The sequence below is a fragment of the Panthera pardus genome, unplaced genomic scaffold (assembly GCF_024362965.1).
Source record: "Panthera pardus isolate Hobbes unplaced genomic scaffold, ASM2436296v1 HiC_scaffold_1, whole genome shotgun sequence".
Taxonomy (NCBI): domain Eukaryota; kingdom Metazoa; phylum Chordata; class Mammalia; order Carnivora; family Felidae; genus Panthera; species Panthera pardus.
In genome coordinates, this window is record NW_026526654.1 from 11628959 (window position 1) to 11652989 (window position 24031).

Sequence of the window (24031 nt, forward strand, 5' to 3'; positions counted from 1 at the left end):
TCCAAGTTAGCTAACATACAGCGTAGTCTTGGCTTCAGGAGCAGAACCCAGTGATTCATCACTTCCATACGACACCCAGGGCTCCTGCCAACAGGTGCCCTCCTCAGTGCCTGTTGCCCATCCAGCCCATCCCCCTCCCCCACCTCTCTCCAGCAACCCTCAGTTTGTTCTCTGTGTTTAAGAGTCTCTTATGGTTTCCCTCCCTGTCTGTTTGTACCTTATTTTTCCTTCCTTCCTCCTATGCTCATCTGTTTTCTTTCTTAAATTCTACATGAGTTAGATCGTATGATATTTGTCTTTCTCTAACTGACATTTCTTTTAACATAATACATTCTAGTTCCATCCACGTTGTTGCAAATGGCAAGATTTTCTTTCTGATTGCCTAGTAATACTCCATTGTACATATGCACCGCATCTTCTTCATCCATTTGTCACTTAATGGACATCTGGGCTCCTTCCATGCTTTGGCTACTGTTAGCACTGCTGTGAACATTGGGGTGCATGTGCCCTTTCGAATCAGCATAAACTTCTGTTCTTTTAAAAAGGAATTTGTTTCGCTCCACGATGGATAGGAATGTACACATGTCATTTTCTGTCCCATTGAATGTTTTGGGACACAGCCCCCTCTCCTGAGGGTGTCCTGTGCTCCATCATGTATTGAGTATGAGTTCTAGAAGGAGTGTAAATAATCTCATTTCAGAAGCAAATCCTTTGTCGCTTACTCGGCAGTTAAGACATTCAGCTGTGGTTGTTTCACTCCATCAAGAACAATGCCTGTTCCCTGATTCAGGACTGTCAATGGTGGGGGGGGGGGGGGCTGCCAGGAAGCCCAGGTGGCTCGGCCCTTAAAGAGCGAGTCCAGGGGCCCAGGAAGGCGGGTGGGCCGTGGCCCAAGCCATCCACAGACTCCTCACGAGCCCCGAAACGGGGCCAGTGCCTGTCACTGCTGTATTTGTTCTTCAGAAATTCTGCACTGCAGCAATCAACCTTGGTGTTTACACACACACAAATAGCTGTCAGATGATAGCTTTTCATCTGATTCTGACAAAAAGGGTGCTCTTTCTTCCTGTAGAGAAGCATGGAGCTTTGAACCTCTTTATTCTCTTGAAGATGCCTGGTGGGTTCCCATTGGTTAGAAATCCCCATGGGATCTCGGAAATCTTACAAAATTAGCCATTTTACATCTGGGGCAGGGACAAGGGGAGGCCACTTTAGGTGGTTGGTTGACCAGCGTCCTCGTGTCAAGGAGAAGTCGCCTCAGTCATTGTGTGGGAGGCTGTACGTCCCCCGGAGTGCAGAGCGGAGGGGCCCTGGCAGCAGGTGTGGCCTGGCATGCCTCTTCCTGCACCCCTCCCTCCCTCTCTCCCTTTCTCTGTCACGTCTACACTCGGGGCCATCCATCCTGTAACTGATTCTTTAAAAATTTAGTTATGGAATACAAGGTAAAATGTCACACGTTGAACTCCACGATCTGTAATCTGTTTTTTTTTTAAATGTTTATTTATTTATTTAGAGAGAGAGTGGAGCAGGGGAAGGGCAGAGAGAGAGAGAGGGAGAGAGAGAATCCCAAGCAGGCTCCACACTGTCAGCATGGAACCCGATGCCGGGCTCGAATCCACGAACCGTGAGGTCATAACCTGAGTCGAAATCAAGAGTTGGACACTTAACCAACTGAGCCACCTAGGCGTGCCTGTAATCTTTTTCTTTTTAAATGAGAACATTAATTTTTCCAGTTTACAAACTGTAATGCAATTTAGGCAGATTTCTGCATCCTGTCTCCTAGCCAAAGGACATAGTATTTTAGTCTATTGGCATTAAGTAATTAGAATAAAAAAGCAAGAAACTATCTTGTATATGCAACCTTAGAAACTTCTACAAAATATATAGAGTAAAAATGGCATTAAATAAGATTCTACTAACTTACAGTTTTGCTGTGATTTGGCTATTGGGTTAAAATAATCTCCACGTTATCTTTTGGAGACAGGTTTGCCAATTCTGTTACCAATCCTGTGGTGAAGGGACCCTGCCTTTTCAGGGAAGGCTGCTTTCAAATATTTAAGACATAGTTACTTGTTGCGTTAATTCCGCACCATGGTTTTTGTATTGATGGTGCACTTGTACGCTTTTCGTAGCTATTCAGTTGTCAGATCAAAATCTTGACCCCCCAGACACCCTTCTGTATCTTGCTTAATTTCTTTCCTTGAGTGACTGTCTATGTTTTAAAAGAATTAATGGTGTTTACTGAAAATAGGCTAAAATGCAGTTAATTATTAATTCAGATGGATCTGACCCCTTTTTCCAAGTTAACGAGGGTAAGCGAGTTGTGGGTTCTGTGAAACCTCAGGCCCTCCCAGTATGGCATTGCATTATACGGGCAAAATGGAGTTGTCATGTTTCAGCCACTTTGGAACTGCTCTTATCTTTTAGATTCTGAGTATGATTAATGACGTCTTGAAATTATTGCCGCGTGCTGGGGGAGAACATTGTTAGCAATGCAGCACGGCCAGGCAGCTTTGTCGGAGGATGAGGAAACAGAACACGTGTGTGTTATCGGATACTTGCGAGCAGGGCCCTGGGGCTGGTGCACGGGGTGGCTGTACAGACTCGGGCTCGCTTGGGAGAATAAACAGAGTGTCCGGAGCTGGAAAAGAATGAATATCAGATGTGTTCATTGAGGAAAAATAAAAAAACCTTATGCATAAGATAAGTGAGGAATTTCTTAAAAAAAAAAAGAAAAACAAATTGCCTTATCTTTTCAATACCCAAGAAATCTTTATTTCCCATTGTCAAATTTAGCCTCAGAAATAAGAGTGAGATAATTCATGGGTCGTGACCACTGGGAAGGGAAAAAGGCGACACTGCCTTTTCATTCTCTTTTAAAATACTCTGTGGCTTTTATAGGAAATGCAGTCGACTGGATGGGCTGAGAAATCTTGATAGTAAGTGCAAAATATGTGTATTTAAATAAACAACAGCCAGACCAGGTTGGTCCACGAATCATGGGTCCAGTGTTGAATACAGCGGGAAGTCAGGGAATACCCAACAGTGTGATCCTTTCTAGGATCCAGCGTGACTCAGTCGTCCCATCTTCTGGCCGGCCGGCCTGATTCTCAGAGAGTCTTGGGGGCTGGGGCTACAGACACAGTCTCTGGCTCCTTGGCCGGGGTTCTCCCCAATATACAGCATTATCAGTGCCCTCATTGTAGGAGGTGCCCCAAAGCAGAGCAACCATGCCTCGTGTTTCTGTCAAGTTTGGAAACCAGATTTCTAACCCTGTGTCCTCTTAGTATTATATTATTTCCTTGGAACCTTTTTTTTTTTCAGTTTATTTATTTATTTTAAGAAAGACAGAGACAGCATGAGTGGGGGAGGGGCAGAGCGCGAGAATCCCCAAGCAGGCTCTGCACCGTCAGCGTGAAGCCCGATGCGGGGCTCAAACCCATGAAGCTGTGAGTTCATGACCTGAGCTGAAACCAGGAGTCGGACACTTATCCCACTGAGCCCCCCCAGGTGCCCCTTTCCTTGGAATCTTTAATACTTTGTGTTCCCTGATTCACTCCTGAAATACTTAGTGAACACCTACTATGTGCTATCTGTGCTGGGTGCTGGGGAGCAGGGACACCCGTAAAACCTACTTTTGATAGGCAGTTGCATTTAACTACATTTTTAAAGAAAAAACAGAAAAAAAATTTTTCTTAACGGACAACTAGCAATTTTTCTCAAGGTTAAACCTGACCGATACCTTGCGTGCCTTTCATGTTATTAACTATGATGATTATTGTCAGGGCATTTCTTTTGCATTTTTCATTTTTATTGTGAACACAGACCACACACACAAATGCCTGACCTAGATTGTGGCACTTCCTGACTTTTATGTGTCCCGATTTTGTTCAGGATGCACGCACTTCCAGGGCTGTGTCACACACCCACATACATTTCCAGGTTCAGGTGAATAACATCCTCATTATGGTAACATGAAAACCCTCTAAGGCTGTTTAGGTTTTGTGCACTGATCGCTCTTTCTCAAGTTTGCTGACGACATGGAAGCCATCTCTCCAAATCTCAAGGTGGTTGGCGATAGTGAAAACAGAGCAAAGTATCTTCTTTAAAAAAAATGTTTATTCATTTTTGAGAGGGGGAGAGAGAGAATCCCAAGCAGGCTCCACACTGTCAGCACAGAACCTGATGAGGGGCTTGGACTCACGAACCATGAGATCATGACCTGAGCTGAAGCCGGATGCTTAACTGACTGAGCCCCCTGGGCGCCCTGCAAAGTGTCTTTTGAGAAAAAGATGTACTTTTTCTGTCCACATCCTCCAGAGCTGCTAACTCTGCTACTTCTTAATAACCTTGTTACTTTGCTGTCAATTAGTTATTTTCCTGCGGTGTTTCTCCTTCTCCCAGTCTTCAAGGTATAACATAGAATTTTGATAAATCCCATGGAATGTTACAAAAAAAAAAAAAAAAAAGAAGAAGAAGAAGAAAAGGCACTTGTGCTGGTGAGTGGAAGCACAGCTCCTCTTAGGCAAGATTATTCCCTTACCCCAGAGTGCAGCTTTGTAAGCATTCGTTCATAAACAGAACCCCTTTGTAGGGTCTATTTCTAGCTTGGTGGCTTTGCTGCTACTGAGTTTTGCCCAGCTCTGTGCCTGTTAGACCAGCGCCCCCTCCCCTCGCCGGGCCAGTGCTGAGCTGCAGCTGGATTTCGCCCTGTACTCGCTGCAGTGTGTAACATGCACAACCGTCCACAGCCACGGTGAGGGTCCGAGCCGCAATAGAGCTACCTTTTATGTCTATACTGTTTTCTGCTTTAAAACACAATCTTTAAGTCTGTGTATGACAGAACAGAAGGTAGTAGGATTAGGCACAGGCATTTACGGTTCTGATTTTCACACGAGCTCCATGTCAGTAAATCAAGAGTTTAGCAAGGGAGATGTTAATCATCTTTTTTGGAAGCCATTAAAAATTGGATGAATTTTTTGCCTTCACAAATGGCAAAGATCAGCAGAATGGATTAAATCACCTTATGTATATGTTTCCTATAAACTTGAAGAAGAAGGGACCAAAGAAAAGCCTTTAAAGAAATTCTCCTGTCAGCCTCTACCTGTTTTATGAATGTTTTGTAAGGATTTAAAATTTTTTCCATGTGTGCTATTTTCATGCCATCATTTAGAAAGCTGAATTTACTTTTTTCCTGTATTATTGTTTGATTCAAGTACTCAGTTTACAAAATGAATGGAAGAAGCAATCTGAGAACTAGCCACCATTCTTATTACTGGTGGGTTCATCAGCACTCACCTGCCATGTTATAGCCTTCATGTTCAGGCTACTAGTCTCATATTTAATTTTAATTACATTTTTAATTCTTAATTTTTTTTTTTAAATTATTGAGAGACAGAGAGAGAGCGTGAGCAGGGGAGGGGCAGAGAGAGAGGAAGACACAGAATCCGAAGTAGGCTCCAGGCTCCGAGCTGTCAGCACAGAGCCCGACGCGGGGCTCAAACCCACAAACCGCGAGATCATGACCTGAGTGGGATGCTCAACCCACTGAGCCACCCAGGTGTCCCTACATTTTTAATTCTAAGTAAAATTCTCTCTTTTCCTGGGTATTGTATCTTTTAGGCCTTATCAAACTGACTGAATATTTAATATTAGTACATTAATATGATGAATAGTAAAAAAGGCTGAAGGCTTCAGGTTCCAGAAGGGTTTAATTTGAAGACAGCATAGTCCCCTAGCGCCCCCTTGTGGTGGGAAGCCAGAGTTGTGAGGCTTTCTTTACACGCGCCTCTAAAAGCCCATTCCCTCTTTGTTTATTGTCTCTTAATTGAGCTGGATTAGTTAGATGCAATTGTTTTCTTCAGATCACCTGCATCTACAAGGTCTTCCCCAGGGAAGGGATGTTTGGCTGAGATCCGGGGATGTGTCGGGTGCTGGGGGATGGTAAGGAGTGGGGTATGAATACAAACGTTTCAGATGGGAACATCCATCTCTGAGCCCCACTGGGTGCTCCCCGGAGGCGGGGACCCTGGCCGGGGAGGCAGCGGAGAACCAGGGTGTAGGCTGGAGGGGGACAAAAGTGCATGTGAGTGAAGGGCTCCTGGGTGGGGGTGGGGGGAGGCTACAGGAGAACCCATCCAGAAATTTGAACCTTCTCCTTGAAATTTGAATGAGTTAATAGAGGCCGGGAGGGACAAATGTTTCCCAGAGAACAAACGGCCTTTGGTGGCAGTTTGCTGGGAAAATGGGCATAAGCTACGGGTGAAGGTCAACTTTACCAGGAAATGTATACACAGGATTTGGCAGAATACATCCACAGCACTTGGGGAAAATGTTATCACACTGTTTCTCCTCTTCCCAGTTTGGGCAGCTGACTACTTCAGGGGAATGGCTTAAAATATTTACACTTCAAAGTATTTTGAGCAGATGCCTGCTTCAGAGGGAGACTTAACGAAAGCATGTTAGCCTGGTTTTTCAGAGAGAGCGTAAGAGACAAATTCTGAAGCACACGTTTGCCGCTGAAGATCCTGGCTACCGCTTATGGCTTTCGAGCATGTCCGCTGTCCGCAGTATTCAGCTCTAATTAGGGAGACATGTCAGGAAATTTTACAAGTCCTAGGGGCCTTTGGAAGATTTTAAGGTGGTTTTTTTGTTGTCGTTTTGTTTTTGTTTTTTTCTGCTAACAATTTGTCAGCACTTGATTTTGCTTTCTGGAAAGTTTTTCCCACTAGAAGGGGGAAGTCAGACGTTTGGCCCTTAGATGGCTGTAGGCGAGCAGTTTAAATTTATGAAGACGACACCTAGGACTCTTTCACGTTATTCTTGCGTTGAATGATGGTTCTGTAGAAAGTATTTCGTGAAGAACTCTCTGTAATTCCTTTTTTGTTTTCTTCCAAGTTGATGTACAAAGTGGATTTTTGCAGGTCAGAAGGTATCGAGGGTTCTGTTCGTTGCCAATGTTGATTAATCACACATCCATATTGTGTGCTCCCCTGCAACCGTCCTCCTGCTCGTTTTGTGTTACGCACGATTTGAGACTTTGGCTCCACCAGCTGGCTTCACGGCGGTGCTGAAATTCCAAGAATTGTGCTAGAGTGTATCGTGGGCTCAAATAATGTTTCAGTATCAGGATTTATCCGAAGGAAATCTGTCCTTGAACATGGAGACTTGGAGAAGTGCTGTATCTGTGGGCTGTCTGAAGCTGGGGAGCCATCAGCTGGGCCTAGGTGGGCCTTATCCACGAGAGGGATCCTCTCCGCAGGGTTGGGAATTCCTGCCCAGGAAGCCGGTGGCAGAATGACCCACGTAAAGCTGCAGAGGGGAAAGGGCTCCCAGCCAGCTGCCCTCCCACGGTTCAGCATGTAGGTCTGCCCCATTCTCCGTGCAGACCCGACCATCTGCAGCCCCAGAGTCATAAGCCTGGTGGTGGTCATGTGGCAAGAGGCGGGGTGGCGTTAGAAGAGGCAGGATGGGCCCAGAACCCTCCTAGGAATGGAATGGATCTGACAGCACATGAGGTCATGAACTCCAAGGTCACGGGTTGGGGGATTTTTTTTTCCCCAACACGTTTCCGAGTCTTCTCTTCCCTTGAATTTGTAAAGGACGTTCTAGAAATGCCTTCGTTTCTAGAAACAACCTCTTGAATGCTCATCTTTACTCCCCCTCCATATATAATTGCTCAAGCTCTTAACACATATTTGCTGGAGAGCCACAATGTAAAGATTCTGAATATTGACCTTAAATTAATACACGCATGTTCGTGTAGGAATCCAGGTACATGTCTCCTACTGCAAAGGAGAATCAGTCTTTACGTCCTCCTCTTTGGAAAGCGTGTTCAGGGCTCCAGCTGTGTATTTCCCCTCCCGCCGGGGCGCCAGGGCGGTAGTCCCACCACGATGGCAGGCCTCGTGGTGTGGGCGGAGCTCCCAGTGGGGCCTCGTCAGAGTTTTTCCAGGACCCCGTGACACTTCCCACCACTTTCCCACTGTCGGCATTCAGGAAATGGCCCCGCAGATGGTTGTTGGGCTCAGCAATTGCTCTTGTGGAATTTTTGGCCGAGTCCCCATGTCACCCATTGACTGACTGTGACCCGTCATTTGAAATCGTTTCCCCATCGCTGAATTCTTGGTGAGTCCTGGCTCCAAAAGTGAATGCTTTCATTCCTTCACTCATTTGCAGCTTTGCTTGGAAATGGAAGCCTCCAGGCGCCCAGTGACAGAAAGAAACAGCTGATCCGGGGTCCTGTCCTGATCACAGCTTGCTTTTTCTGTTGCTGCTTCGGCCGCAGGCACATAGGTCAGCCGGGGTTCCCACGGCGCCCGCATGGCTTCAGACCTGGAAAGGGGCCCCGTGGCCCAGTCACCACCCTGTACTACGCGTTAAGTTTCTAGGGCGCACACCCATACGAGCGTGGTTCGCTACTGGCTAGTTCATCCATCCGCTCAGCGATTTTAGCGAATTCAGAGAGGGTGCCGATCACGGTGAATTAATAAAACGATCTCACTGCATTTACTTCTAAGAGGTGGAAACCCAGCTACAAAATGTCTCCAACTGACACCGCTTGTGGGGTCTGTTCTGCTTTGTGATGGATGAACCCAAGCGCGTGGATGGCTCTACCCCCCTGCAGTCAGCCCTCCTGGGGCCAGGAAGCCTGGTGCTCTGGACACACTTTTCTTGTGCTTCTGTCCACTGTAAAGATCCTCGGTCATATCATTTTAGATGTGAAAACTTAATTTAAAATTTAACTAAAAGGATGTGATCCCATGCTGACTGTTGAAACAGGCATGCTACGGCCTCTGATAGTAGGACTTGACCACTTACTCTAGGTTTATGTTGTGTTAACTTCAATGTTTGTGGTTCGTAACTGTATTACCCTTCGAAGTTAGAAGCTTTACAACTCTTCCGATTTCAGCCAACCAGGGGGCTTCGTTTGTATTTGGATTTTTCTGACTTGGACAGGAAGGGGTGTCACGTCCTAGCGTTGGAGTTCCATCTTGAGCTTGTTTCCATAAGCATTTTAAGAGGAAGGGGAGTAATTGATATTATAACAGAATCTTTTATCCTCCTATTTGATGGAGTTTTAAAAGTATGTCCTTGCTTTAGATAATACATACGTTATGCAAAATTTGTAAGTTACTCCATGCATGAAACTGTATTTCATGCCTAATTTAGAATGGCTAATTTCGATGCCAAGATTATTCTCCACGGCTGTATTCTTTCATCTTTATAATGATGGCATTTTGCTCTTCCTCTTCAAACTCTGAATTCCATCATTTGAGGACACATCGGTAATTGGTTCTGCTGTTGATGCATGGACGTTTTAAAATGAATCTAATACAGTTGCACTGACGTTGGAGAATAAAAGTATGAAATGCAATTGCATCCACACTTTTGTGTCATATTTTACCAGCTTCTCTGGTCTTCCCTCCATTGGAGATGCTCATTACTGTGATGAACAGTGGTTGGGGGTTCCATTTCTGCCCGGTACGGGTTAGGCGGCCACCATGGCCTTTTGGACCTTGCCTTGTTTAAAAAAAAAATTTTTTTAACGTTTATTCATTTTCGAGAGACAGAAAGAGACAGAGCGCGAGCAGGGGAGGGGCAGAGAGAGGGAGACACAGAATCTGAAGCAGGTTCCAGGCTCTGAGCTGTCAGCACAGAGCCCCGATGCAGGGGCTTGAACTCACTAACTGTGAGATCATGACCTGAGCTGAAGTCGGACGCTCGACCGACTGAGCCCCCCAGGCGCCCCTTGGCCTTTGCCTTTACCGCATCGTGGGGTGTAGATGACTTGGTCCTGTTTCTCAGGGACGCTGACGGCACAACCCCTCCTGCCTTGACCCCCAGTGTACGGGTGGCCACAGTCGAGGTCTTACTTCTACAGCTGCACTGCCTGTCTGCATCAGCCAACGCTTCCTACAACGACAGTGGGGATTTGCTGAAAGCTCAGAGGAGTAATTTGGCCTGCGTTCCACGCACGCTGTGTGCCAGCTAACTGTATAGCTGTTTGAACGTTTATCCTGTCTGCTGGCTCTGCTCGGGTGCCCATAATAGCCTTGGACGGGGCACGGGATATTGGATTATTCATGTGCACTCTTGTCTGAACAAAAAGAGTGGGAAAGTTAAAAAAAAATACGTGGGAGATAACAAGAACCATGTCAATGGAGGAGTCACTTCCTTCGTAGCTAGTTAATTCCAAAACTCTTGGGATATACAGATTGCTTAAGTGTTCCAGGGACATTTGGGAAAGAATGTGTTCTTGTGGTGCAAGCAAAGACTGGGAGTCTGATTTCTGTGTTCTGTTCCCAGCAGCGTGCAGGGGTCACCCGGTGACATGTGACAAGTCAGTTCCGTGTCAGAATCCTAACGTCCCTGTCTGTGAAATGGACATAAGAGGGGCTAACTTCACGTTGGTGAATCGTTCAACAGTTTGCTGGGAACCAGCTTGCTCTAGTGACCTAGAAAAACCATGCACTGTGGTGCAGGCTGACCTCATTTCTATTTTTGGCTTTAGCGCTGACTCAGTGAGAAACTTGCAGAACTAAGCGAATCTGGCTCTCGGCCTCCATGCGTTCCATGGTTAAAATGAGAATTATAAAGTCTTCTCTGCACTGGGTCTCATAGCGATAGAGCCAGATACTAATGAAGTTCTAAAAATATGCCACCAAATACATGGGAAGGCTCTTACATCGATGCGCCTCTCACACTTCCTTCCGATGTCCTATTAGGTTATCTGGGGAGACACAACTCGGTGTTCATATATTTTTCTCAGCCAGCTCTTGGCAGTTCAGTTCTATTCTGTTTCGGGTAGAATTTTCCCACATCCGAGTAGTAGCGAGGAGGTGGGCACGATGACGGAGCATCTCTATGGTCAGTGCTCTCTGTGGTTGGAGCCCACGGTTCATTATGTTTCAGTGTAAGAATGAATATATTTGAGTAGCTTTCCATGTGAACAGGTCCTGGTCTGAGAACGCTTTCCTTTGCCGGCTGTCCCAGTTCTCGGGAGGAGGAGCCAGCCGTGTCGAATCCCGTGCCGAGGGCTCCGGGCACGTTAGCATTTGCTCCTCTGGGTGGAGTCTCTGGACGCTGCTGTCCTGAGGGCTGTGCCAGGCTGCACGGCTTAGTTTTCTTGAATCCTTTACCATTTCATTGTGTCTTCTCGAGTTTGCACTCATCTGCACATTTGCTCACACGCTGCTTCTGGACTCCCGACTTCCACTTCCAGCTAATCCTGCGGTCCACGGGGGGGCGGCGGTGGAAGTCCCAAGCTCAGAGTCCCATTCTGAGCTTCTAAAAATGCAACAGGTGCTGAATTTGCCAGCAATGCCAGGACCGGCCAGTGGTGTGGAAAGAAGGGCAGATCCTAGACCCCTTGCCCTGTTTCCCTCCATCTGTACGACGGTGAAACTTTCCAGTAACTCTCGGGGACCTGCTCTTCTGGGGGTAAAATGCTTATGTTGTATACCGTATAGCTTGCCTGTTTAGTTTTGCTTTGGGCCGATATGACTGAGAAAGTACTGGGCGCTAAGTAATCCATAGGACCGTCTGCTTTTTCAAGTCAGCTGGCGATGGCTGTTTCATCTGCACCCTTTGTTCTGGAAGATTGCAGTGAAGTCCATGTACTGTGTAAAGCACACAAGTTTTCATGATTTCAGGTCGCGATTGTGGGTGATTTTATCTTGGCAGTCTGAGTGTGGCGATCTGCCTTCATTGTCGTGGCATCAGGTCACGGGCTCGCTGGTGCCTCTGGGAGAAATCCTGTTTCCGGGTCAAACGTCGACGTTCCTGCGTGCTCTTGTGCTGGTTGTATTTTTTTTTAGTTTCTTGTGCTCACACGACTGAGATCGCCCTCATCGCTGCCTGTTCCCCACCTTCCAGACTCAGTGACTCCTCTCTTTTCTTCACATACTTATTTTGTGTTCATCCTTCAAGCGCCAGCTTCGGACTCAGAACCCCAGATGTTTGGACCTTTCTTTTTCCTTTTTGAGTGTATTATGACCGCCTGCACATGCACTGAATGATAGTATTTTATATTTTTATTTTATTAAATTTTTTTAAATGTTTATTTATTATTTTTGAGAGAGAGATAGAGGGCAAGCAGGGGAGGGGCAGAGAGAGAGGGAGACAGAATCTGAAGTAGGCTCCAGGCTCCGAGCTGTCAGCACAGAGCCTGACACGGGGCTCGAACTCATGAGCTGTGAGACCATGACCTGAGCCAAAGTCACATGCTTAATGGACTTAGCCACCCAGGCACCGCCCGCCCCCCCCACCGGCCATTGAATGATAGTATTTTAAAAACAATGTTTCTTATTTCTTTTTGCTCCAAGAGCATTGGCAGAGACTCTAATTAAACTTTGTGCCTTTGCAAACAAACACTTTTTAAGGACACTTTTGAAAGCCCATCGTCCGATTGTTGATTGCACAGAGAGGTCTCAGCATCTCGTGTGGAAGCTCACACCATGAGCTCTGCCTACACACCTCCTAGGAATCCGAAGGAAAACTGTGATGCTCTGCTTACAGATTCTCAGTGCCATGCATGCCGATAATAAGATCCCACTAGTTGAATGACAGCATAATCAACTTGGTGAAAAAAACCCAACTAGCCATTATTTTATTTACCCGGTAAGTTATTGAGCATTTAGAATATAGAACATAGAAAGCATTGTCCCAGGTGTCGGAGGTAAACACTCCTGTCCTCAAAGAGCTTGGCATGCAGTGGAGAAAAGCCTCCTGGAACGGGAGTTAGTTTGGAGCGTGGACCTTCAGGTGCCCGCAGGGACTTGTGCGGTGCTGGACGGTCGTGGCAGGTTCTGCCAGCGCACCTCCCTTCTGACCTGCTCCTTCTCCCCCATAGGGCGAAAGAGGCCTCCCGGGCTTGCAGGGTGTCATCGGGTTCCCCGGGATGCAAGGACCGGAGGGGCCTCAGGGGCCCCCGGGACAGAAGGTAAGCTTGGCCGTGCCACTGCGGGGAGGAGGGTGTGAGTTTAAGGTGGTCCACGTTCTTGTCACGGTGGCACTTCTGTTTGCTTGCAGGGTGACACTGGAGAACCCGGACTGCCTGGAACAAAGGGCACAAGGGTGAGTACACCTGTCACCTAAGTCCGTGAGGCTGTGGTGATGCGTGATACAGTGATGCCTCCGCTTGAGGGCCCTTCACCCCTTCTCACCTCCCAGCAGCCCTGAGGGGCGCCCCCTCTGCCCCCCATCCTTGCCGGTCCATCTTCCCAGAGCTCCAACTGTGCGGTGCCGGGGGGCTGACGTGAGCCCCCTGCTCTGACCCCCGCCCTTGTGGTGGCTTTTCCCGTCGGTTCTGTTCTTCCAGAGGGTTCTCGCACACACCGTGTGCTTTGGGGGAGGGGCGATGACGTGTCTACAAGTCATGGAAGAAAAGGGCTGCCATTATCGAGAAAAGGGCGAACCTTCCCAGCTCTCACTTCGGTCTTCCTTCTTCACACTGCACTCTGGTTTTGCTCCTTCCATTCCTGGCAAATGCAAAGAGGAAGACCTCTGAAAGCACATTCTGAAAGCAGAGAAGCAGAGGTGCTGTAAACGTTTCATTCCGCTGTTCTGACACGGTCACCGGCACCTTGGGCAGGAGGTAGAGGAAATGGCCCCAGGGGTGCCCGTGACGGAGCAGATCCAGACTTCCACTGGGAAGGACTGGGCTGCCCCCCCCCCCCCCCCCAGTGAACCGAGTTCTCTTACAAATGCTTCTTCCCAGCAGTTTGCGATTTTAATGTAAATTGTGTCTATATTTATATACACATAACTTGTATGCGTTTGCACGTATACTACGTATATAACGTGTATGTTTACATACATACTACACACATAATAAAAAATATATTTTACCTACAAATCACGAAGTGTGGAATGAGGACAGGGTTATTTTGTGGCTGTGCAGCCTTGGTCTTAGAAGTACAGTAAAACCTTGGTTTGTGAGCATAATTCCTTCTGGAAACACACTTGTCATCCAAAGCACTCGTGTATCAAAGTGGATTTCAAGAACCACAGGCTCAGTTGTGATCACGTGACGTTTGGTGTCACGAACGACTCGTATTGCAAGACACCACTCGTTTATCAAGTTAAACTGTATTAGAGGTGTTTGCTCATCTTGTGGAACCCTCTCAGAACCAGTGACTTGCAAGCCAAGGTTTTGCTGTAATTAGCGTCAGCTTTTGGTATAGAGTTGCTGCTTCCGGGGGCCAGGCCCTCAGCTGCCTGCCCCCAGAATGCAATGTGTGCTTAGGGTGGATGCTCTGAGCCCCAGCGACAAGGGTGTGACACCCTCAGCCAGGTAGGTGTGGTGGGAGGAGACGAGGGTCCCCCCGGCTCACTGCACTCTCTCTCATTTCCATCCTTACAGGGACCCCCAGGAGCATCAGGTTACCCGGGAAACCCAGGACTTCCTGTATGTATCTAACTTCCTGTATGCTTCCTTAACGAGACTTCTGATGTGCGTGACCCCACCATCATGTGATCCTCTGTTCTGGCTACTTTTCACTTTGTTAATTGCAGGGTATTCCTGGCCAAGATGGCCCCCCCGGTCCTCCAGGTATCCCCGGATGCAATGGAACAAAGGTAAATTTGGAACACAGACCCTTCCCCCCGTGCTCTGGTTACCCGACTCGTGTTGAGAAGTCCTATGACATGGTTTTCATTGCCACAGATGGAAAGCTGTTCGCCTTAAAGTGTCCTTTAATTGATGAGGAAATCAGTTTCCCCATATTTAATATTCGCAAAAGGCAAAGCTGTGCCTTTTCTGAGGACTCTTATCCTGCGATTGCTATAAACACTAAATTTCTTGCCTCTAATCTGTTGCTGAAGCAAATAAGGAAATGTTATTATTATCCCTTGTCCCTATCCGTTATATTCTCATGTGTATTTCTCCTGTCACCAAGTAGCACTGAGCAGGGTAGCTGCCAACAGGTAATTGTTAGGGGGTCCCAACAAGTGAAGGATCTGTGAAGGGAAGGACAGAGTACCTGGTGTGGGCGTCTGGGAGGATGTGCTGTGTGCCTGGCCACACACCCGAGTGACTTTCTGCTGTCCCCTCAGGGCGAGCCAGGGCCTCTGGGGCCTCCAGGTTTGCCTGGATTCACTGGAAATCCCGTGAGTATAGCATCGTTTCTTTCTTCGGTTATAATTCTTCTTTTCTTGGGGCACCTGGGTGGCTCAGTCAGTTAAGTGTCCCGACATCAGCTCAGATCATGATCTCGTGATTCATGGGTTCAAGCCCCATGTCGGGCTCTGGGCTGACAGCTCAGAGCCTGGAGCCTGCTTCCTATTCCATGTCTCCCTCTCTCTCTGCCCCTCTCTTACTCGCATACTCCCACTATCTTTCTCAAATATAAACAAACATTAAAAAATATTTGAAAAAAAATTCTCTTCTTCACTTTCTTTCCCTTTTTTTTTTTTTTTTTTTTGCACTTCTGTCCTAATGCTAATGCTGTTTTGAGAGAAACAAAACTAATACCAGCCTTTTCTTTTATAGGGACCACCAGGATTACCAGGAATGAAGGTACGTACTTACACTCGACTGGGTTCATTACGGGTGCCTATATAGCAGATGCTGTAGACACAGCTTTACTGTATGTTCCCGGGTCTACTGGTGGCCTGGTAATGCATTTGTCTAAACCCTGCTCTGTTCAAAGAGTGTCTGAGTCCTAGGCACAAACTTAAATTTTGGGAGGTAAACTTTAGACACCAGGTGCAGTTTCTGAATCGGAAATAAGCAGAAACGGGAGCATGGTGCGATGTGAGTGATGTGAATCCAGTCCAGATTAATTGTCTGTGTAGACAGACTGGGTGACACTCCTCTTCCAGAGCTGTGGGCAGAAACACTCAGACTGTTACCGTGTTTAATCTCTGTGGTTTCACTTGAATACCACCATCTTGTTCTGTGGCCTGTGATCTGGAGACACCATCTTATAAGTTCTGTAATTCCTGCAGGAAGACCCCAGTTACTTTAGGTGAGACCCTTGGTGTGCTGCCCACCCCCCTTATTCAGAGCCAAACCATGGGCTTCGCCAGCTTGATTGTCCCTGTGTCAGGGTGGCCCCGGACCCTCTGCACATGGTGAGGAGGAGAAGCCCTGAGCCCCTCCCACTGCGGTGTCCAGAATAACGGGTCCCTGTCCTTCATCCACACTCATGCCTTGAGCAAGCGCGGAATGAATCCGGGCAGGTGCTCAGCTCTGTCCCAGCCCCTCCAGCATTCTTCTCTGGGACTGGGGAGGGGGGGAGGCAAAAGGAACCTGGCCCACGGGTCCTGCCCAGACAGGTGGGCGGTGATGTGGCCGGGGGCTGTGGTCACACCGAGATGACTCAAAGCATGTGCCCACTCCCCGCCCCTGTGCGTGCCGCAGAGCAGTTTGGGGGGCAGGGGCATCTGGGTGTTGAGAGCAGCCCTGTAAAAGGACAAGTTCCAGTTTTTTTTTCAACAGCCACACTGCAGACGACCACATATCCGAATGAGGTGGAGTGTCCCTGTGTCCCTGTGTCCCTGAGAAAACCTGAGAAATAGAATCCTCACGTTAGTCCTGTATTTTAGTCGGGGCTCTGCAGAGAAGCAGAACCAGTAGGGTGTGTGTGTGGAGTGTGTGTTTGCACACGTACAGGCACAGACGTACGTCCTGGTAGAGGGGTTTACTTTAAGGAATTGCATGATTGTGGGGGCCTGGCGAGTCCAGAATCTGCAGGAGAGCATCCTGGAGGCCCGGGGAAGAGCCAGGGTCCCAGTTCAAAGACTGTCTGGAGACAGAATTTCCTCTTCTTGGGGGAGGTCAGGGTTTTTGGTTTTTTTTTTTTTTTTCCCTTCCTCTTGAGGCCTTCAGCTGATTGGACGAGGCCCACCCACATTAAGAGGAATAATTTATTTTACAAAGAGGCTTCTGATGTAAATGGTTATCTTATCTTAAAAATACCTTCCCAGGGACATCCAGACTGGGGCTTAACTGAACATCTGGGTACTGTGGCCTGGCCAAGCAGACACATGAAATCACAGCCTGTTTTATACAGATGCTCATCCTGGGTCTGTTTGTGAAAGATAAGCCTTATCGCATGAGAACAGATGGAGCCTCGGCCCCGATCTGCGCTCTGTCTTCAGGCGTGGGGCACGGCCACGCACAAGCGGGGGGCTCCTCGTGTGACGCCTCCACATCCAGTCCTGGCGCAGCCGAGTCCAGCTAAGCGTGGAGCTTGACGCTGGCCATGGAGGCAGTGGCAGTGAACATGGCGAACGTGGACGTGGCCAGTGCGCGTATTTCAAGCGTAGATGGGCTCTCAATCCCAGACACGGGCTGATTCGGCACCACTAACGCTCGCCTCTTACGCAACGGGTTCTCGGTTTCTTTCTATGAATATCAGTTCGTGACTTTCTTTCCTTTTTTTGCTCACCCCCTAGGGGGATCCAGGTGAAATAATTGGCCACGTGCCTGGGACCCTGTTGAAAGGCGAAAGAGGATTTCCCGGACTCCCAGGAGCACCAGTAAGCGTTTGCTAAATCACCAGAAGCACATGCGGTGTCTCTTCCTGGCTCCCATCTCATTCTCGCGTTTTCACTAAATTGCAGGGCTCGCCGGGACTGCCAGGGCTGCAAGGTCCTGTCGGCCCCCCGGGATTTACCGGACCACCAGTAAGTTTGGGGGAGGATGTCTCTTGGAGTCGCTCATTCAGTGAACAGCACTGTGTTTGTGAAAATAAATCCGATTTCTTGAAACCTTTACAGCGTCGCAATCTCTCTTAATTTGGATCGGGAGAGAGAGCTTCTTGGGAAGATGTGTGGCTGGCACTTGGGGTCCCTGGGGAAAACGATGGCAGCCGTAGTGCAGGCCAGGTCGTCCCCCACACACGGCACCCTCGCCGGTGGAGGGGCTGGGGGGCTGCCGATGATACTGTGGCTGGAGGAGGCCGAGCTCAGAGCTGGACAAGGCAGCCTGTGCCCTGCCCGCGGACGCGTAGGAACAGTTATCCCAGAGGGCCCGGCTTCGCGGGCGGCTGTGGACACAGACCGGGCGGCGGCGGGGACTGCGCCATGCTTGTGATAAAGGGCGAGCACCCGAGACAGCCCCCCGGAGGCTCCGCTCCCTGCCTGCCTCCTGCACAGCCCGTGATTCCCAGGAGGAGGGCCCATGTCCCCCACTCGTACCGTTTGGGAGCACGAGACACTTGGCAGTAACAACACTTCCCTACTTGTCAAGTGCCTTGTGCCCTGGTGATGAGTAATGCACCGCGGTGTGCCGTCCTTGCCCGCCCGCCTGCCGGTCCTTCGGGACTTTTGGTTCACCTCCCACCCTCCCTCCTTCCTTCCTCCTCTCTCCCTCCCCTCTCCCTCCCTCCTTCCTTCCTTCCTCCCTCCTCCCTCCCTTCCTTCCTCCCTTCCTTCCTCCCTCCCTCCTCCCTCCCTTCCTTCCTCCCTCCCCCTCTCTTTCTCCCTCCCTCCCTCCTCCTCCTCTCCCTCCCTCCCTCCTTCCTCCCTCCCTCCCTCCTCCCTCCCTCCCTTCCTCCCTCCCTCCTCCTCTCTTTCTCCTTCCGTCCCTCCCTCCTCCTCCCTCCCTCCTCCTCTCTTTCTCCTTCCATCCCTCCCTCCTCCTCCCTCCCTCCTCCTCTCTTTCTCCCTCCCTCCCTCCTCCTCCTCTCCCTCCCTCCCTCCTCCTCCTCTCCCTCCCTCCCTCCTTCCTTCTTTCCTCCCTCTCTCCCTCCTCCTTTCCTCCCTCCCTCCCTCCCTCCTTCCTTCTTTCCTCCATCTCTCCCTCCTCCTTTCCTCCCTTCCTTCTCCCTCCTTCTTTCCTCCTCCTCCTCTCTCTCCCTCCCTCCCTCCTCCCTCCCCCTCCCTCCCTCCTCCATCCCTCCTTCCTTCCTCCTCCTCTCCCTCCCTCTCTCCCTCCTTCCTTCCTCCCTCCCTCCCTCCTCCTCTCCCTCCCTCTCTCCTTCCTTCCTCCCTGCTTCTTTCCTCCTCTTCCTCTCTCCCTCCTTCCTTCTTTCCTTCTTCCTTCCCCCCCACCCTCCTCCCTCCCTTTCTTCTTCCCTCCCTTTGACCCTTCCTTCCTTCCTTTCTTCCAAATCCAGCAACTCTAATGTCCATTCTTGCAAAAGTAACCTCTTTTATATTCTTGCAAATAAATGGACTCATTTTTGTGAAAGAGAATGACTAGGCTTTTTTTTTTAATGATTAAAAAGCATTCTGAAATTTTGCTGCAAACACAGGAAGGTTTTTACTTCACTACAGTCTATGCACTTGAAGAAATCATTCAACTTTTTAAGATAAGTAGTTATATCCAAAGTGGACAAATGCTACGTTATTTCCAACCTGGAAACCCCAGCGCTCTCAGAGAGTTTGGCTGATAATTTAAGTCATCACCTGTTAGCCGGGCACATTGTTGGGTCAGTGGATTTCACAGGGAAGTGCCTAAGATTCTGAGGTGTTTACATCCCTGGTAATTATTGGCCTGGACTAATTCCTAGTTATTTTCAAAATTTTATAGATCCAAAGCACAGGAATAAAATTTAAATATTTAACAAATATCATGTTAATCGTGGGAATCTTAAGATAACCTCATTAAAAAGCATTTAAAGCTTACCAGGGTTATGAATGATATTTAATTAAAATGCTCTTTTTTACAGGGCCCTCCAGGTCCTCCTGGCCCTCCAGGTGAAAAGGTAAATATATTTTTCATTTGAATTTCTTCAGCATTTGTATAAGACTACCACAAAATCACCATAACTTGCTGTTTAGTCTCTGTAAACAGTTTGAGAAAGTTATTTTTTTTTGTCTCTATTTAACATCTGTCTACCCACCTGCCCATGTATCTGTATACCCATCCCTCTATCTATCCATCTGTCATGCATCCATCCATCGTCTGTCCATCTGTCTGCCTGTCCATCCATCTGTCTGCCTACCTGTCCACCCATCCATCCATCTATCCACTCATCCATTTCCATCTATCCATCCATCTGCCTCTCTGTTCATCTGTCTATCAATCATCTATCCATCTCTCTGTCTGTCTATCTGATCTATCCATCTGTTCTGTCTTTCCTTTCACCAGTCCCTTACTTTGGAATCATTGATCTTTCCTTTAGTTTTCTATAGTCACATTTTATTTTATTTTATTTTATTTTATTTTATTTTATTTTATTTTGTTTTGTTTTGTTTTGTTTTGTTTTATTTTATTTTATTTTATTTTATTTTATTTATTTTTGAGACAGAGAAAGACAGGGCATGAACGGGGGAGGGGCAGAGAGAGAGGGAGACACAGAATCGGAAGCAGGCTCCGGGCTCCGAGCCATCAGCCCAGAACCCGACACGGGGCTCGAACTCACGGACCGCGAGATCATGACCTGAGCTGAAGTCGGACGCTTAATCGACTGAGCCACCCAGGCGCCCGTATAGTCACATTTTAAAAACCTTAAATTAAAAAAAAAAAAGTTTTATAGAATTCGTTTTCAATAATACTTTAAAAAACGTTTTTAATAGCCACTGAATACAGCAGGACACAACTTTGTGGAAAATGTTATGATACTTGTTGGAAGCAGCTCCTGCCTTGACCCCACCTTATCATTACATTTTGTGTGATTTTGAGCAAAGTGGACAACTCGAATAATGGAAGCCTAATTTTTAATCTACAGGGGCAAATGGGCTTAAGTTTCCAAGGCCCAAAGGGCGACAAGGTGAGTACACGTGGCTCTGGACTGTTGTCATGTTTATTTTTTATTTTTTTTAACTTATTTATTTATTTTGAGAGACAGCGGGAGCAGAGGAGAGGGTGAGAGAGAGAATCCCAAGCAGGCTCCGTGCTGTCAGCACAGTGCCTGATGTGGGACTCACACTCACGCCCATGAGATCATGACCCGAGCTGAAATCAAGAGTCGGATGTTCAAGCAACTGAGCCCCCCAGGCGTCCCATGGAGTGTCGTCATGTTTAAAATCACAGTTGTAGGGATGATAGAATTTCAGCCTCTGGACCTCCTCTTGCACCTTCCTAACCACAGTTCCCCTACTCTGCATGTTCTTGAATTTGTTAGTGTTTTCCTTAAAATCCATGGCTAGAAGTCACTGAGGTTTTCTACGTGTGGTCTGACCAGCAGAGAACACAAGGCCATTCTAGTTCTAGTTCCCTGTGCGTTGAATTCAATCAGAATGTTCCCTGGCAGTGATAAAGCCAGGCGCAGACTTTATTATAAAAGAGGCACATTTAGGACTTGGGCGTTAGTGGTACAGCTATACTAAACCCTGCAGAGATGGAAGGCCGTCATACGAGCCGGGAGAGGCAGGGAGGCAGAGACTGGAGCAGGGGAGAAGGGAGGCCAGCGGTGGCTCCCTGATCCTCCAGTGATCTCTCCACCAGTTTCCCTGCGTCAGAGTAGCCACATGGGCACCAGCCAAGTGGGGATTCTGGGCCTGTGACAGCACCTGCCGCGGCCCACGTTCTTCTCCATCGGAGCCCAAGTCGGTGTAGAGACCACCACCGGTGGGTGCCAGGTGCACCAGAGGCCTGGGCAGGTCTGGGCTGACCTGTGGCCTCCATGTTTCACCCCAGATTTGGTCCAGTCTTTCCATAAACCTCCGAGGAAGGTGACCCTGCAAATTGAGTGTTTTGGATCTCACTCATCGTGCGATGACTGGGATTCTCTGTACTTCTGGTTGCGTCCAGCTGTCAGAGTTCCCGAGGGAGAACATTCCCGATGGTTCCCTTCCTTTTCGTGCCCCTAAAGATACGTCCTTTCCTCTCAGGCTGTGTTAGCAGTCTGTGACCCTTCCCTCCATGCCATCAAAATGCGGGAGGACAGCCTCTGTGTCCTGCTACGTATGCATGTACCGCAGAAGTGCATGTGCGGTCCTCACGTATGCACACATGCAGAGATGTCTCATAGATGTTCAGGTTCCATTCCTATTACCTGAGGTAGTGGCTTTCCTGACCCCTGAGAGGTGAGAGTCTCCTGGCTTCGTGTCCTTAATGTACCATCTTCCTACTGACACTGCGTTTTATGCTGAGACGGGGATAGATTAGTACAGAGTTTGATTACCTTTTTGCAAACCAGATGTTCTATTTTGCCTCACCAGGGTGACCAAGGGGTCAGTGGGCCCCCGGGGGTTCCAGGACAAGCTCAGGTTCAAGAAAAAGGAGACTTTGCCACTAAAGGAGAGAAGGTAGGAGACGGACTTTCTTAGGTGAATGCTGGCTTTCGAATTTGGGACAAATTGGAGGGATGCAGAGAAAACAGGTTTATAGATTGTCCGTCCCGCAAAATATGAGCATAGGGGGAACAGAGGCAGCTGAACTGGGTTGGGGCAAGGCTGAGCTCCACATGGGGGCTTCTTAGATGCACCAGGTTGAGGCCAGGCTGGGTCTGCAGCAGGGACAGAGGCTGAGGGTGAGGGCGGAGGGTCCCAGCTGCCGTGGATCGAGCATAATGATGTGGTCTTCCCAAAGCCACACCCTTCTGGGAGTTAGGACACGAACATGGGAGACCAAAGAGAATTTCCTTGTTGATGTATCGGGAAAAGGCATTGCTTTCCTTTTCCATGTTCAGTGTGGTGTGTCAAGATCGATACAACCGTTAATCCTGATGGCTCACTCTCTTGCTCTCTTTTGAAAACTTCTTTTAGGGTCAGAAAGGTGAACCTGGATTTCAGGTAAGGCCCACATTCCTATTTGTTTATCATCATTTTGTGGGAACGCTCACGAAGTGTTGGGTTGAAGTTACGAATTTCTTCACCTTCAGTATAATAGCGACTCAATTGAATATTTTACTTAAATGTCCTAATGAATCTTTCTGTTCTTTCAAGGGAATGCCAGGGGTTGGAGAGAAAGGGGAGCCCGGAAAGCCAGGGCCCCGAGTAAGTGCCTCCCAAGTCCTTCTGTTCCTGACTGTAAACTCATGCTCCTCCCTTTCCTAGAATCCCAGACTTACAGAAACATGAGTGGAAGAGGTCTGTCCTCTCCGGAAGGGCTTTCTCGAAGCCCTTGTAGCAGGAAGGAGGAGGCCACCTCCACCTGAAAATCCCCCTGGCAAGGCTGAGGCCTCCCACCGCAGAGAGCTGGACTGGGGGGCTCTCTGGACAGCCACCCGCCTGCTGGCTTCTCACTGAAAGCCCCCGGTCCTCTTGCGCAGAGTGCCAGGTGCTCTTTTTGGCTGCCTCCTGAGCCTGCTCGGGGCTCTACCCGGAGCCCAGACTGCATGGCCTAGACGTGAGGTATTCCGATGCTTCCCACCCCTGAATCCTGGGGACGGGAGACCCACCCGCTTGTAGCGGCCTGAGCCCGTCCTGCTCCTACCCTGAAAATGATGCGTGCAGACCCCCATTAAAATGAGTCCTCTGCCTACCTGCCACCAGCCCCTTGCCATTCAGAAAACCTCTCTGCTGTTAGCTCTGTCGCCAAATGTAACGGTTATCTTGGGAGATTTGGGGCTACTCCGACTCCGTTTTCTAAAAACTGGAAAGTCCTCTTTGGCTGTCACTGCACAGTTATTCTCTGTATACCACATTACTCGTTAGTGTGGTGTGGGCAGCTAGCTCATGTAGGGGTTCAGAGCCTTGGTGTTAGAGCGTATTTATTGTTATTTTTATGAAATTCTAACGTCTAAATCTTTATTGTACAGGGAAAACCTGGCAAAGATGGTGAAAAAGGAGAAAAAGGGAGTCCAGTAAGCATTTCTCTGTAATTTCCTTTCTTTCTTTCTTTCTTTCTTTCGAAAGAGAAAGACTTTTTTTTATTTAAGAAAAAATTTTTTTGATGTATTTTTGAGAGAGAGAGAGAGACAGAGTGTGAGCTGGGGAGGGTCACAGAGAGAGAGATACAGAATCTGAAGCAGGCTCCAGGCTCCGAGCTGTCAGCACAGAGCCCGATGTGGGTCTCGAACCCACGAACTGTGAAATGATGACCCGAGCTGAAGTCGGATGCCCAACTGACTGAGCCACCCAGATGCCCCGAGACTTTTTTTAAAATATTTATTTATTTATTTATTTATTTATTTAACGTTTACTTATTTTTGAGACAGAGAGAGACAGAGCATGAACGGGGGAGGGTCAG

General features: G+C 48.3%; 1 protein-coding gene across 1 annotated transcript in view; it reads left to right on the plus strand.

Moving 5' to 3' along the window:
* COL4A1 (collagen type IV alpha 1 chain) overlaps positions 1 to 24031 on the plus strand; it is a 154015-nt gene that overhangs the window by 77925 nt on the left and 52059 nt on the right. Inside the window, 14 exon segments of the mRNA XM_053889041.1 lie at positions 12854 to 12943; positions 13033 to 13077; positions 14366 to 14410; positions 14518 to 14580; positions 15058 to 15111; positions 15494 to 15520; positions 17404 to 17487; positions 17572 to 17634; positions 19623 to 19658; positions 20625 to 20666; positions 22060 to 22146; positions 22606 to 22632; positions 22786 to 22836; positions 23601 to 23645. Coding sequence (XP_053745016.1) covers positions 12854 to 12943; positions 13033 to 13077; positions 14366 to 14410; positions 14518 to 14580; positions 15058 to 15111; positions 15494 to 15520; positions 17404 to 17487; positions 17572 to 17634; positions 19623 to 19658; positions 20625 to 20666; positions 22060 to 22146; positions 22606 to 22632; positions 22786 to 22836; positions 23601 to 23645 — 759 coding nt within the window.